Source organism: Nomascus leucogenys, chromosome 13 (assembly GCF_006542625.1).
Source record: "Nomascus leucogenys isolate Asia chromosome 13, Asia_NLE_v1, whole genome shotgun sequence".
Classification (NCBI taxonomy): domain Eukaryota; kingdom Metazoa; phylum Chordata; class Mammalia; order Primates; family Hylobatidae; genus Nomascus; species Nomascus leucogenys.
The window spans coordinates 54,551,452-54,564,736 of record NC_044393.1 but is presented as its reverse complement, the minus strand read 5'-3'; the positions used below and the strand labels follow the sequence as shown (position 1 = coordinate 54,564,736).

The following is a 13,285-nucleotide window of genomic DNA, read 5'->3' as shown; positions in this document are numbered from 1 at the left end:
GCGTGGTCGGTGCAACGTGAAAGGGCCACAACTATGTGAAGGAAACACTTCTTAGAATATAACACCAAAGGAGGCAATCGCTGCCTTAGACTTCCTAAAGATCTAAAGAACTCTTAGATGCTTGGTGAAATCGCTCTCTGCCGCAGGTGCGACTCAGGCGCGGTCGCGAGGAAGGTCCGGGGTGAGCGCGCGCAGGCTGGGCGTCCGCGTTGGGGTGCTCCCTGGCTCGCAGGCCGCTCCGAGGGGGTGGGCCGGGGGCGGGGCCGGCGGCGGGGAGCGGACTCCGCCCCTGGGGCGGGTCCAGCCGGGCCGCGGCGCGTCGCTGCGCCGCACGTGTGCGAGCCCGGCAGCCGGTGAGTCGGTTCGAGCGCATCTGGTCCTCGGCGCGGAACGCGCTGCCTATGCCTGGCCGCTCTAGTTGCTGGCTCATCCAAGTGGCCTTCGCCGCCCTCCTGCGTCCCAACCACAGCGCTGGCCACCTCGCTGCCGGGCCCACGCCGCGCCCGTGCTCCCAGGCTCCGGGTAAGTGCGCGGCCTCCCCGCGGCCGCCGGGGCTCCTCTGCCAGCTCCTCGGCCCGGCCCTGGCCCCAGCCCCAGCCCCAGGGCCCCGCCCCAAGAGGCAGTGCGGACTGGGAAGGCGGCCCCGCAGCGGTCGGAGCCCGCGGCGCCTCCATTATGGATCGCGCCCGCGGGAGCACGGTTGGAACTCGGTGGGTCCTGCGCTTCGGCGGTGCAGGCGCCGCTCTCTGCCTCCGCTCCCCTCTGCCCGGCCCGTCGTCCGGAGGCGCCGCGCCCGAGCGCTCCCCTCCTCCCCGCGCGGCGCTGTCCGCCAGGGGCCCCCTTCCCACTCCTCCCTTTCTTTGCCCCGGACGCTCCCTAAACTCTTGTCCCTCCGTCAGAGGAAAACTGGCCCTGAAGCCCTTCACGGTGCCACTGCTTCGCCGCGCCTGCCTTCTGTGGGTCCAGCCCACGTGTTCCACCCCTGTGTCCTGCATCGCCGCTCACTGGGAGCCTACTAGGCGCCACGCGGCCTCTGGGGACAGCTTGCTTTGTATGCATTTCCCAGAGTAGGAGTGGACGGGCTGCAGACTAAGAGTGCTTTCTTCAGCCGCCCTCAAGCTGGGTGAATGCTTAACGAGTGGATGGAGGTACTGCTGTGTGTGCAAGCTGAAATCCGAGTCCTCCTCGTCAGCCCTGCGCAGAGCGGTTTAGAAGCACACCTTCGTTGCCTGCCGAGTAGGGTTGGCAAAGAGTTTAGTTTTTCAAATATTTGGTCCCGTCAGACCACTTTTTTTTTTCTATTCCAAAAATGAAGGGTTACTAAGGTCCCCCCCCCCCGACATCCCAAGCCTCTAATATGCCTGTAACTGAAATGACTATGCCCCATTGGCCTGGGGGTGCCTCGGCTATTGAGGGATCTGTCGAAAATCAGACTGTACAACACTATTGAAAAGGGGATAGTTAGGCAATTATTATGTTCAATCATTAGGAAAGTAGCCAACAGTGAGTACCTAACAACTCCGTGTGAACATGTTTTTGGTTTTTTTTATTTTTTTATTTTTTTGAGACAGAATTTTGCTCTTGTTGCCCCGGCTGGAGTGCAGTGGCGTGATCATGGCTCACTGCAGCCTTGAACTCCTGGGCTCAGGCAATCCTCCCACCTCAGCCTCCCAAGTAGCTGGGACTATAGGCATGTGCCACCACACAGGGTCTCGCTGTGTTGCCCAGCCTGGCCTTAAACTCCTGACCTTAAGCAATCCTCCTGCTTTGACCTCCCGAAGTGCTGGAATTACAAGCTTGAGCCACCACATTCGGCCTTGAACATATCTTTATTTATTGATTTATTTTTTTTAGACGGAGTCTCGCTCCATCACCCAGGCTGGAGTGCAGTGGCGCCATCTTGGCCCACTGCAACCTCCGCCTCCTAGGTTCAAGCGATTCTCCTGCCTCAGCCTCCGGAGTAGCTGGGATTACACGTGCATGCCACCAAGCCCAGCTAATTTTTGTATTTTTAGTAGAGATGGGGTTTCACCATGTTGGCCAGGCTGGTCTTGAACTTCAGACTTCACATGATCCACCCGCCTCAGCCTCCCGAAGTGCTGGGATTACAGGCGTGTGCCACCACACCCGGCCTTGAACATGTCTCTGATAGAGGCAGGGGCATGCATGTACTGTATTAATGAAACAGCATTTTTCCTTACCTAGGAGAGAGAGAGCAATCCAGCTGGTCATACTGTCCACTAAGTGTGCTCCGGTTTCAGGTCCTTTACACGTGCTGTTCGGGCTGCCTGGGGCTCTCCTCACACACCTTTTCCTGTCTGGTTTTTCCTTGTCTTTGCTCAGAAGTCTCCTCCTTAGAAGAGGCATCACTGAAGAGCAACCCTCTTACTCTCAGCCCCTTACCCTGCTTTAATTCTTTGGAGCTTGCATGTCCTGAGATTAATTTTATTTTGTTCTCAGATATATTCTCAAATACATTGTGAGCTACATGAGGACAGGAAATGGTATTACCCTTTTCTTCCAGTGCCTACAACAATGCCAGACACATAGGACATTTGCTCAATAAATATTTGCAGAATGAATGACCCTCATAGACTTAATGATTTTGCGTATTAGAATGCAGTGTGTCTGCCGGGCCCGGTGACATCATCCCTGTAATCCCAGCACTCTGGGAGGCCGAGGCAGGCAGCTCGTTTGAGGTCAGGTCAGTAGTTCGAGACCATCCTGGCCAACATGGCGAAACCCCGTCTCTACTAAAAATACAAAAATTAGCTGGATGTGGTAATTTTAGCCCATGCCTGTAATCCCGGCTACTCGGGAGGCTGAGGTAAGAGAATCGCCGGAACCCTGGAAGTGGAGATTGCAGTGAGCCAAGATTGCACCACTGCACTCCAGCCTGGGCAACAGAGGAAAACTCCATCTCCAAAAAAAAAAAAAATTTATTGTGTTCTCTGTGCTCTGGCCCTAAAGAAAATGCTCACTATTGTGAGAGCTATAGAGATTACTGATAATTTGCAGGGGGATGGAGGAAAGATGTATTTAAAAAGTGAAAGTTGTGGATAGTTTTGAAATATAATATGATAGAATTAAGACTAATGGCTGTTTTTGTAGGCTGGGCGCAGTGGCTCAGGCCTGTAATCCCAGCCCTTTGGGAGACTGAGGTGGGTGAATCATGACGTCAGGAGTTCCAGACAATCTTGGATAACACGGTGAAAGCCCATCTCTACTAAAAATACAAAAAATTAGCCTGGCGTTGTGGCGGGCGCCTGTAATCCCAGCTACTCAGGAGGCTGAGGCAGGAGAATCTCGTGTACCCGGGAGGCAGAGGTTGCAGTGAGCCGAGACTGCGCCACTGCACTCCAGCCTAGGCAACAGAGTGAGACTCCGTCTCAAAAAATATATAAAATAAAATTTAAAAATAATAATTAAAAAAAGACTAATGGCTGTTTTTCTCATGTTTATTTTGGAGGAATTATTAATAAGGGACTGTTTGGCCCGGGCAGTGGTGCACACCTGTAATCCCAGCTGAGGCAGGGCGGATCACTTGAGCTCAGGAGTTTGAGACTAGTGGACAACATGGCAAAACCCTGTCTCTACAAAAAATACAAAAATTAACTGGGTGTGGTGGCACATGCCTGTAGTCCCAGTTACTCGGGTGGCTGAAGTGGGAGGATCGCTTAAGCTGGGAGGTCGAGGCTGCATTGAACTGAGATCACGCCGCTGCACTCCAGCCTGGGTGACAGAGTGAGACCCTGTCTCAAAAAATAAATAAATAAACAGACTGTTGTTAGTGTTACATTAAAATTTTGAAAATGCTGAACTTAATTTTTGTTACAGGTGTAAAGGATTTTATTTATTTATTTTTTGAGACAGGGTCTCTCTGTCACCCAGGCTGAAGTGTAGTGGCACCATCACGGCTTGCTGCAGCCTCGACCTCCTGGGTGCAATGGATCCTCCCACCTCAGCCTTGCAAGTACCTGGGACTACAGGTGCATGCCACCTTGCCTGGCTTATTTTTATTTATTTATTTTTTGAGACAGAGTCTCCTTCTGTCGCCCAGGCTGGAGTGCAGTGGCGCAATCTCGGCTCACTGCGACCTCCACCTCCCCAGTTCAAGCGATTCCCCTGTCTCAGCCTCCCGAGTAGCTGGGATTACAGGGGCGCACCACCATGCATGGCTAATTTTTGTATTTTTAGTAGAAATGGGGTTTCGCCATGCTGGCCAGGCTGGTTTCGAACTCTTGACCTTGTGATCTCCGCACCTTGGCCTCCCAAAGTGCTGGGATTACAGGCATGAGACACCACACCCAGCCACCTGGCTAATTTTTTAATATTTTGCAGAGACATGGTCCCACTATGTTGTCCATGCTGGTCTCAAACTCCTGGTCTCAAGCCATCTGCCTGCCTGCATTTTTTCAGAGATGAGGTCTCCCTCTGTTGCCCAGACTGGAGTGCAGTGGTGTGATCATAACTTACTACAGCCTTAAACTGGTCTCACACAATCCTCCTGCCTCAGCTGCCCTGTTAGCTGGGACTACATGCACACATGCCCAGCTAAGAGTACTTCTTAAAGCTTAGTTGGTGAATCTAGTATTTTAATGAAAAGAGTTTTAAAATACTGTTAAAATTATAATATTTCTATTCTCAGTTGTCTCATTTGGAGTGTAGAGGAAACAAAAAACATTATTTTAGCCTTCCCTCCAAAGAAATGTGAAGGATTGGCCGGGCGTGGTGGCTCATGCCTGTGATCCCAGCACTTTGGGAGGCCGAGGCAGGCAGATCACCTGAGGTCAGGAGTTCAAGACCAGCCTGGCCAACATGGTGAAAACCCATCTCTACTAAAAATACAAAAATTAGCTGGGCGTGGTGGCGCGTGCCCGTATGTACTCTCAGCTACTTGGGAGGCTGAGGCGGGAGGATCACTTGAACCCAGGAGGCGGAGGTTGCAGTGAGCAGAGATCACACCACTGTGCTCCAGCCTGGGTAACAGGGTAAGACTCCATCGCCAAAAAAAAAAAAAAAAAAAAAAACACAGAAATGTGAAGGATTTTCAGTTTTGGGGAAAGTATCAGAGGAGTTCATTCTCTTCCTGGTTGTAACATCAGGCTTCTGGTCTATGGAGTTTTACTTGACAATTAAGATACCATCATTACTATCATGGATAGTGTGTTTGTACAGCATGTTTTCTTAAAATTTTTTCTTTTAAATATGTCAAAAAAACGCATAAAATTGCCCACTCCCCCCTTTTCACATCCAGTAACTTTATATCTTCATTCAAGGTAGAATGCTTGGGCTTTCCTGACTGCAAAACTGATTTCCTTGGGTCTCTCACCTTGGGGTAGTCAGGCTTGCTTTATCTTTCCAATTTAATTCTCTCAGTCCTCTTCTATGTTCATAAGATCACCTCTCTCTCCTCTCCCCAACCCTCAATTTAAAAATTATATTCCAGTCCGGGCGCGGTGGCTCACGCCTGTGTTCCCAGCACTTTGGGAGGTCGAGGTGGATGGATCACCTGAGATCGGGAGTTCGAGACCAGCCTGACCAACATGGTGAAACTCCGTCTCTACTAAAAACACAAAAATTAGCTGTGCGTGGTATCGGACGTCTGTAATCCCAGCTACTCAGGAAGCTGAGGCAGGAGAATAACTTGAAACCGGGAGGTGGTGGTTGCCGTGAGCTGAGATCAGCCAAGATCGCACCATTGCACTCCAGCCTGGGCAACAAGAGCAAAACTCTGTCTCAAAAAAAAAAAAAAAAAAAAAAAAAATTCCATTTCAGCTTCCCTTTCACGTAGTTCCTGCTTGCGAAAATGACACTAGTTTGGCCGGGCGTGGTGGCTCACGCTTGTAATCCCAGCACTTTGGGAGGCCGAGGCGGGCGGATCACGAGGTCAAGAGATTGAGACCATGGTGAAACCCCGTATCTACTAAAAAATAAAAAAAAAAATTAGCCGGGCGTGGTGGCGGGCGCCTGTAGTCCCAGCTACTCGGAGAGGCTGAGGCAGGAGAATGGCGTGAACCTGGGAGGCAGAGCTTGCAGTGAGCTGAGATCGCGCCACTGCACTTCAGCCTGGGCGACAGAGCGAGACTCCGTCTCAAAAAAAAAAAAAAAAGAAAAAGAAAATGACACTAGTTTGAGTTTTGCTTTTCCTAGTCCAGAACTTTGAACAGTTCTTCTAGTAAATATGCTCTCAGCTTTTAGGCCTATAGGACAGAACTTAGAAAAATATATATTAAGTGATTTAAAAATCACTGGTACTATATATACTTTAATAATTAATTTGGGCCAGGTGTGGTGGCTCACGCCTGTAATCACAGCACTTTGGGAGGCCAATGTGGGTGGATCACTTGAGGCCAGGAGTTTCAGACCAGCCTGGCCAACCTGGTAAAACCTCGTTATCTACTAAAAATACTAAAATTAGGCCAGGCATGGTGGCTTATGCCTGTAATCCCAGCACTTTACAAGGCTGAGGTGGGCGGATCACCAGGTCAGGAGTTTGAGACCAGCCTGACCAACATAGTGAAACGCCGTCTCTAGTAAAAATACAAAAAATTAGCTGGGCTTGGTGGCACGCACCTGTAATCCCAGCTACTCAGGAGGCTGAGGCAGGAGAATCGTTTGGCACGCACCTGTAATCCCAGCTACTCAGGAGGCTGAGGCAGGAGAATCGTTTGAACCCAGGAAGCAGAGGTTGCAGTGAGCCGAGAACACGCCACTGCACTCCAGCCTGGGCAACAGAGGGAGACTCTGTCTCAAAATAAATAAATAAATAAATAAATAAATAAATAAATAAATAAATAGACAAACAAACAAACTAAACTAAACTAAACTAAAATAAAATACAAAACATAGCCAGGCCCAGCTACTCAGGAGGCTGAGGCGTGAGAATTGCTTGAACTCAGGAGTTGGAGGTTGCAGTGAGCCGAGATTGTGCCACTGCACTCCAGCCTGGGTGACAGCAAGACTCTGTGTCAAAAAAAAAATTAATTTGTCTATGATAGGGCCACTGACTTTTTTTTTTTTTTTTTTTTTTTTTTGAGACGGAGTCTCGCTCTGTCGCCCAGGCTGGAGTGCAGTGGCGCAATCTCGGCTCACTGCAAGCTCCGCCTCCTGGGTTCACGCCATTCTCCTGCCTCAGCCTCTCCGAGTAGCTGGGACTACAGGCGCCCGCCACCACGCCCGGCTAATTTTTTGTATTTTTAGTAGAGACGGGGTTTCACCGTGGTCTCGATCTCCTGACCTCGTGGTCCGCCCGCCTCGGCCTCCCAAAGTGCTGGGATTACAAGCGTGAGCCACTGCGCCCGGCCGGGCCACTGACTTAAACAACGAAAAATGTAATTTCATTTGAAATTTAAAAGTGAGTTTAGTTAATGCTTGTCTCTGCAGTTAGATATATCAAGAAAAAGAGATCAGACAAATGTCCACAAATATCAAGAAAAAGACTGGCAACCTAAAGGCCTGTCTAAAATAATCAAAAGCGTCAGAATCTAGTATAAAGAGAAATTATTCAAGTGCAAAGTTTGAGGATGTCCCACCTGGAAACACCAGTTCTAAAAAAATGGAGTCAAAGTCCTGAAGTAGGGAAGTTTAGGTTTTATATAGGCACAGACAGGAGTTTTTAGCAAGATTACAACATTTTTCATACAGGGTTGGCACATAGTTGCAGCAATTTGATTGGTTATAGGCAGTGTTTCTTTTTGGGGAGAGTACACTGGGGGAGGTGTAATAGTTATGGGTTTTCTGTCATACGGTTTAAGCATAAGCAGAACACCAAAGGGAAAGTTCCTCTCTAACAAGGGTCATTAATTAAGAATTTTTAGTCATTGTAGGCTGGGTGCGGTAGCTCACGCCTATAATCCCAGCACATTGGGAGGCCAACGTGGGCGGATCATGAGGTCAGGAGATCAAGACCATCCTGGCCAACACAGTGTAACCCAGTCTCAACTAAAAATAGAAAAAATTAGCCAGGCGTGGTGACGGGCGCCTGTAGTCCCAGCTACTCCGGAGGCTGAGGCAGGAGAATGGCGTGAGCCCAGGAGGCGGAGCTTGCAGTGAGCCGAGATTGCGCCACTGCTCTCCAGCCTGGGGCACAAAGCGAGACTCTGTCTTAAAAAAAAAAAAAAAGAATTTTTAGTCATTATATGGAACAGGAAAAATGAAAGTAAGCTAATCTGTAATCTGAGAAACAAATTGTAACCATATGTGACTCAGATCATAGTCACATCTCTCTCAAGGCTTAAAAAGTGTTTTGGGGATTCCAACAGCTTTTAGATTCTGTTTCTTTTCTTTTCTTTTTTTTGAGACGGAGTCTCGTTCTGTCACCCAGGCTGGAGTGCAGTGGTGCCATCTCGGCTCACTGCAAGCTCTGCCTCCCGGGTTCACGCCATTCTCCTGCCTCAGCCTCCCGAGTAGCTGGGACTACAGGCGCCCGCCACCAATTGTTTGTATTTTTAGTAGAGACGGGGTTTCACCATGTTGGACAGGATGGTCTTGGTCTCTTGACCTCGTGATCCACCTGCCTTGGCCTCCCAAAGTGCTGGGATTACAGGCGTGAGCCACTGTGCCCAGCCAGCTTTTTTTCTTTTTTAAAACTCCTCCAGACACAACAACAATACAGTTCAGCTGTGAAAATCATCCATAATAACTATGTTTTTTTTTTTTTGAGACGGAGTCTCGCTCTGTCACCGAGGCTGGAGTGCAGTGGTGCGATCTCGGCTCACTGCAAGCTCCGCCTCCTGGGTTCACGCCATTCTCCTGCCTCAGCCTCCCGAGTAGCTGGGATTACAGGTGCCCACCACCACACCTGGCTAATTTTTTGTATTTTTTAGTAGAGACAGGGTTTCACCATGTTAGCCAGGGTGGTCTCGATCTCCTGACTTCATGATCCGCCTGCCTTGGCCTCCCAAAGTGCTGGGGTTACAGGCATGAGCCACCGCGCCCAGCCCATCCATAATAACTATTAAGGACTAACAGTTGAATAAGAGGAGCTATTACAGACCTTTGGCCAAGTCATCATATTTTACTTTTACAGAGAAAGAAACAGGTTCGAGAGGTTAAGTCACCCACTTAGTAAATGGCAAAACCTAGATCTAGCTCCAAGATTGTTGAGAGGGGGAGGCCTGATGTTCTTTCTGCATAAGGAGAGGAGGTGAATATTTTGCTAACTGTGAAGTCCCTGTTCCAAGGTGTGTGAATGGCTGTTATTGGCCACTCTTTCTTCCTTACTGAGAGTTCTGGCCTCTAGAAGGGCATCACGATCTCCTGGTAGAGCTGTGATGCCAGCTGGGAAGCTTGTATGGTCACTGGGGAGCCATTGTAGGTTTTTGGTAAGGGCATGTGTGACACAATGTGATGAGTGCCCACAGGTCATCTCCACTGGGATGTCTCCCCAGGTACCTGCAACACCACAGGACTATGGGTGGGCTCATCTTCTTCCAACACCTGCTCTTCTTTCTGAGGCCCTCATATCAGGAAGACCACCACTGTCCTCTCAGTTCCCCAGGGATGGAAACTCGTGTCATCCTGAAGTATTTCCCCTTTCCTCCACATTTGTCACCTTCTCCTGTCCCTGCTACTACTTCCTAAATGTTCTTGAAAGTTGCTTTTTTCTATCTCCCTTGCTTCAGCCTTAGATCAGATTATATTAATTTCTTGCCGAGATTACAGCTGTACCCTCTTACCTGGTCTTCCAGCCTAATCCCAGTTTCTCTTCAAAGGGGTGCCACAGAATCTTTCTAAATTACAAATTCAGTGCTGGTCTGGTTTTCAGGATGTGACTCCCTCCTTGTAGCCTCATGTGGCCTCTGCCCCCTCCCGAGCTGTAACCCCAGACTCTCCTTGTATGTCTAACCCCCACAGTGGGCGATGAGTTCTTTTGCTCTTCCAGCACTCTGAGCTCCCACGCCCCCATGCCTTTGCACATGCTGTACCTGTGACCACAAATGCTCTTCTCCTGCTTTTCCTTCCTCTTCCTCACGCCACAAAATTTGGCCCAGGCGTTGTAGTCTTTTGTTAGGTTTTGTCTTTGCCGTGTTCTCTCGGTCCTTGTGTAAGCCCTGGTCCATTTTTATCTCCTTCATTTGTACAAAACCTCTGAGGGTAGTTTTGTTGCTGTAAGGTGAGAGTGAAATCGTATCAGCGTTTCATAAACCAGCATTCTTTTTTTTGACTACACCTGTTCGGGACAAAGAGTAAGTGCTTTCTTCTTTGAATAAGGGATACTTTTCTGTAACTACAGTTGCAGTCTACTTCTACTCCAGTTTCAGTTTCTTCCATTTTCTGTATTTAATTTCTTGTCTTTCAAAGGAATTTTTGTTTGTTTGTTTGTTTTTGAGACGGAATCTCTGTCACCCAGGCTGGAGTGCAGTGATGCAATCCCGACTCACTGCAACCTCCGCCTCCCAGGTTCGAGTGATTCTCCTGCCTCAGCCTCCTGAGTAGCTGGGATTACAGGCGCCTGCCACCACGCCTGGCTAATTTTTTGTATTTTTAGTAGAGATGGGGTTTTACCATGTTGGTCAGGCTGGTCTTGAACTCCTGACCTTGTGATCCACCCTCCTCAGCCTCCCAGAGTGTTGGGATTACAGGCGTGAACCACTGCACCCGGCCACCAGAAATTATTTTAACTGACATTTTTTTCAATCCCTTCTCTCCTAATTTTTGTAGCTGTCATAATACTTTTTTGTTTTGTTTTGTTCGTTATGTTTTGTTTGAGATGGAGAGTCGTTCTGTTGCCTAGGCTGGAGTGCAGTGGCGTGATCTTGACTCAGTGCAACCTCTGCCTCCTGGGTTCAAACTATTCTCCTGCCTTAGCCTCTCAAGCAGCTGAGGTTACAGATGTGTGCCCTCACACCCAGCTAATCTTTGTATTTTTACTAGAGAGGGGTTTCACCATGTTGGCCAGGCTGGTCTCGAACTTCTGACCTCAGGTGATCCACCCACCTCAGCCTCCCAAAGTGCTGAGATTTCAGGCGTGAGCCACGTGCCTGGCCTGAGCCACAGTGCTCAACCACTTTTTTTTTTTTTTTTTAATGAAAACTTATTCTTAAATGTACAACAGGCTCCAAGACCATACTTCAAGTAGCTATAGGTGGCAAAAGATGTTATGGCAGGGAGTACAGATGTTTAAACAGGAATGGGGCCAGGCGCGGTGGCTCACGCCTGTAATCTCAGCACTTTGGGAGGCCGAGGCGGGCGAATCATGAGGTCAGGAGTTCGAGACCAGCCTGGCCAACATGGTGAAACCCCGTCTCTACTAAAAATACAAAAAATAAGCTGGGCATAGTGGCGGGCGCCTGTAATCCCAGCTACTCGGGAGGCTGAGGCAGGAGAATATCTTGAACCCAGGAGGCGGAGGTTGCAGTTAAGCCGAGACTGCGCCACCACTGCACTCCAGGCCTAGGTGACAGAGTGAGACTCCATCTCAAAAAAAAAAAAGAGTGGAACCAAGGGTCACCTTTGCCTCAAGTACAAGGAACGGCTGGCTTTTTGCTGGATTTCTTAATACCACCTGTGGCCAGGGGGCCCTTCCCTGTCGCTTTTAGCCCAGGGAGTTTCTTCTACTCCTCTTTTATTCTATTGGAAAGCCTTATCTTCCTTGTCCATCTCCTTGGCCACTTCCTGAACTATTTTAGGGGCTCCTTGACACCTGTGAGCCACGCAAGCACGCTTGTCCCTGCAGTCCCAGCTCACTTACCCTCCCGTCATAATCCTTTTTTGCTTTTACTTTTTTGCACGTACTTGTTTTTTGATTTTCTTTTTGTTCTTGATTTTGGACAACAGGGTAAGATCAAATATGGATTCTTAAAATTTAGTTAATCGGCTGGGCTTGGTGGCTCACGCCTGTAATCCCGGCACTTTGGGAGGCCGAGGTGGGCAGATCACAAGGTCAGGAGATTGAGACCATCCTGGCCAACACGGTGGAACACCATCTCTACTAAAAAATACAAAAAATTAGCCGGGCATGGTGGCAGGCACCTGTAGTCCAGGCTACTCAGGAGGTGGAGGCAGGAGAATGGCGTGAACCCAGGAGGTGGAGCTTGCAGTGAGTCGACATCATGCCACTGCACTCCAGCCTGGGCGATAGAGCGAGACTCCGTCTAAAAATAAAAAATAAAAAAAAATAAATTAAATAAATAAATAAATAAAATTTAGTTAATCATCATTATTATTTTGCTGTAGATGCTTATATAGGTGGCTTTCTTGTTAACCATGCCTTGGAGAACTAACATATTTATTTTCTGCTCATTTGGTTTATTTATGGATATGTTTACTAGGTTTATCAGTATGTTACCTTCATCATCTTCTATATAATTAACATAGAAAAAGTTTTTATCCTTATTTTACCAGGAGCATCAAATTAGGCCAGACATGGTGGCTCATGCCTGAAATCCCAGCACTTTGGGAGCCCAGTGTGGGGAGATCACTTGAGGTCAGGAGTTCGAGAGCAGCCTGGCCAACGTGGTGAACCCCTGTCTCTACCAAAAATTACAAAAATTAGCCAGGCGTGGTGGTACATTCCTGTGTCCCAGCTACCCGGGAGGCTGAGGCAGGAGGATGGCTTGAGCCCAGGAGGTGGAGGTTGCAGTGAGCTGAGATCGTGCTACTGCTCTCAAGCCTGGGCAGCAGAGTGAGACCCTGTCTCAAAAAAAAATTAAAATTTGCCATTTTAACCACATGTACAGTTCAGTAGTGTTAAATGTATTCACATTGTTAGGCAATCACTATCCAGAACTTTTCATCTTGCAGAACTATATCTCTATACCCCCTGTATGACACCTCCCCATTCCTTTTTTTTAATGTGGTATGGCATAGGTATGGCTTTCATGTCAGTAAGCGTGGTTATACAATATTTTATTATTATAATTTTTTTTTGAGATGGAGTTTTGCTCTTGTTGCCCAGGCTGGAGTGCAAAGGCGCAATTTCGGCTCACCACAACCTCCACCTCCTGTTTTCAAGTGATTCTCCTTCCTCAGTCTCCCGAGTAGCTGGGATTACAGGCATGTGCCACCATGCCCGGCTAATTTTGTATTTTTAGTGGAGACGGAATTTCTCCATGTTGATCAGGCTGGTCTCAAACTCCTGACCTCAGGTGATCTGCCTGCCTCAGCCTCCCAAAGTATTAGGATTACAGGTGTGAGCCACTGATCCCAGCCACAATATTTAATGAGTTTTTTGAAAGGATAATATACATCAAACAAGCTTCAAATGATTACAACCATGTGATTGAGTGAGAACAGCAAATTTCCCACCTCCGTCCCCAGTCACCACTTCTAGACCCTCTTC

At 48.5% G+C, this 13,285-nt stretch overlaps 1 protein-coding gene across 1 annotated transcript in view; it reads left to right on the top strand.

Annotated features, from left to right (window-relative positions):
- Positions 1–337: 337 nt before the first annotated feature.
- The window catches only part of PUS7 (pseudouridine synthase 7), a 66,358-nt gene continuing 53,410 nt past the window's right edge, over positions 338–13,285 (top strand). Inside the window, exon 1 of the mRNA XM_030826417.1 lies at positions 338–522. Within this exon, the coding sequence (XP_030682277.1) occupies positions 402–522 (121 nt within the window). The 5' untranslated portion in view covers positions 338–401. The remainder of the gene's footprint in view (positions 523–13,285) is intronic.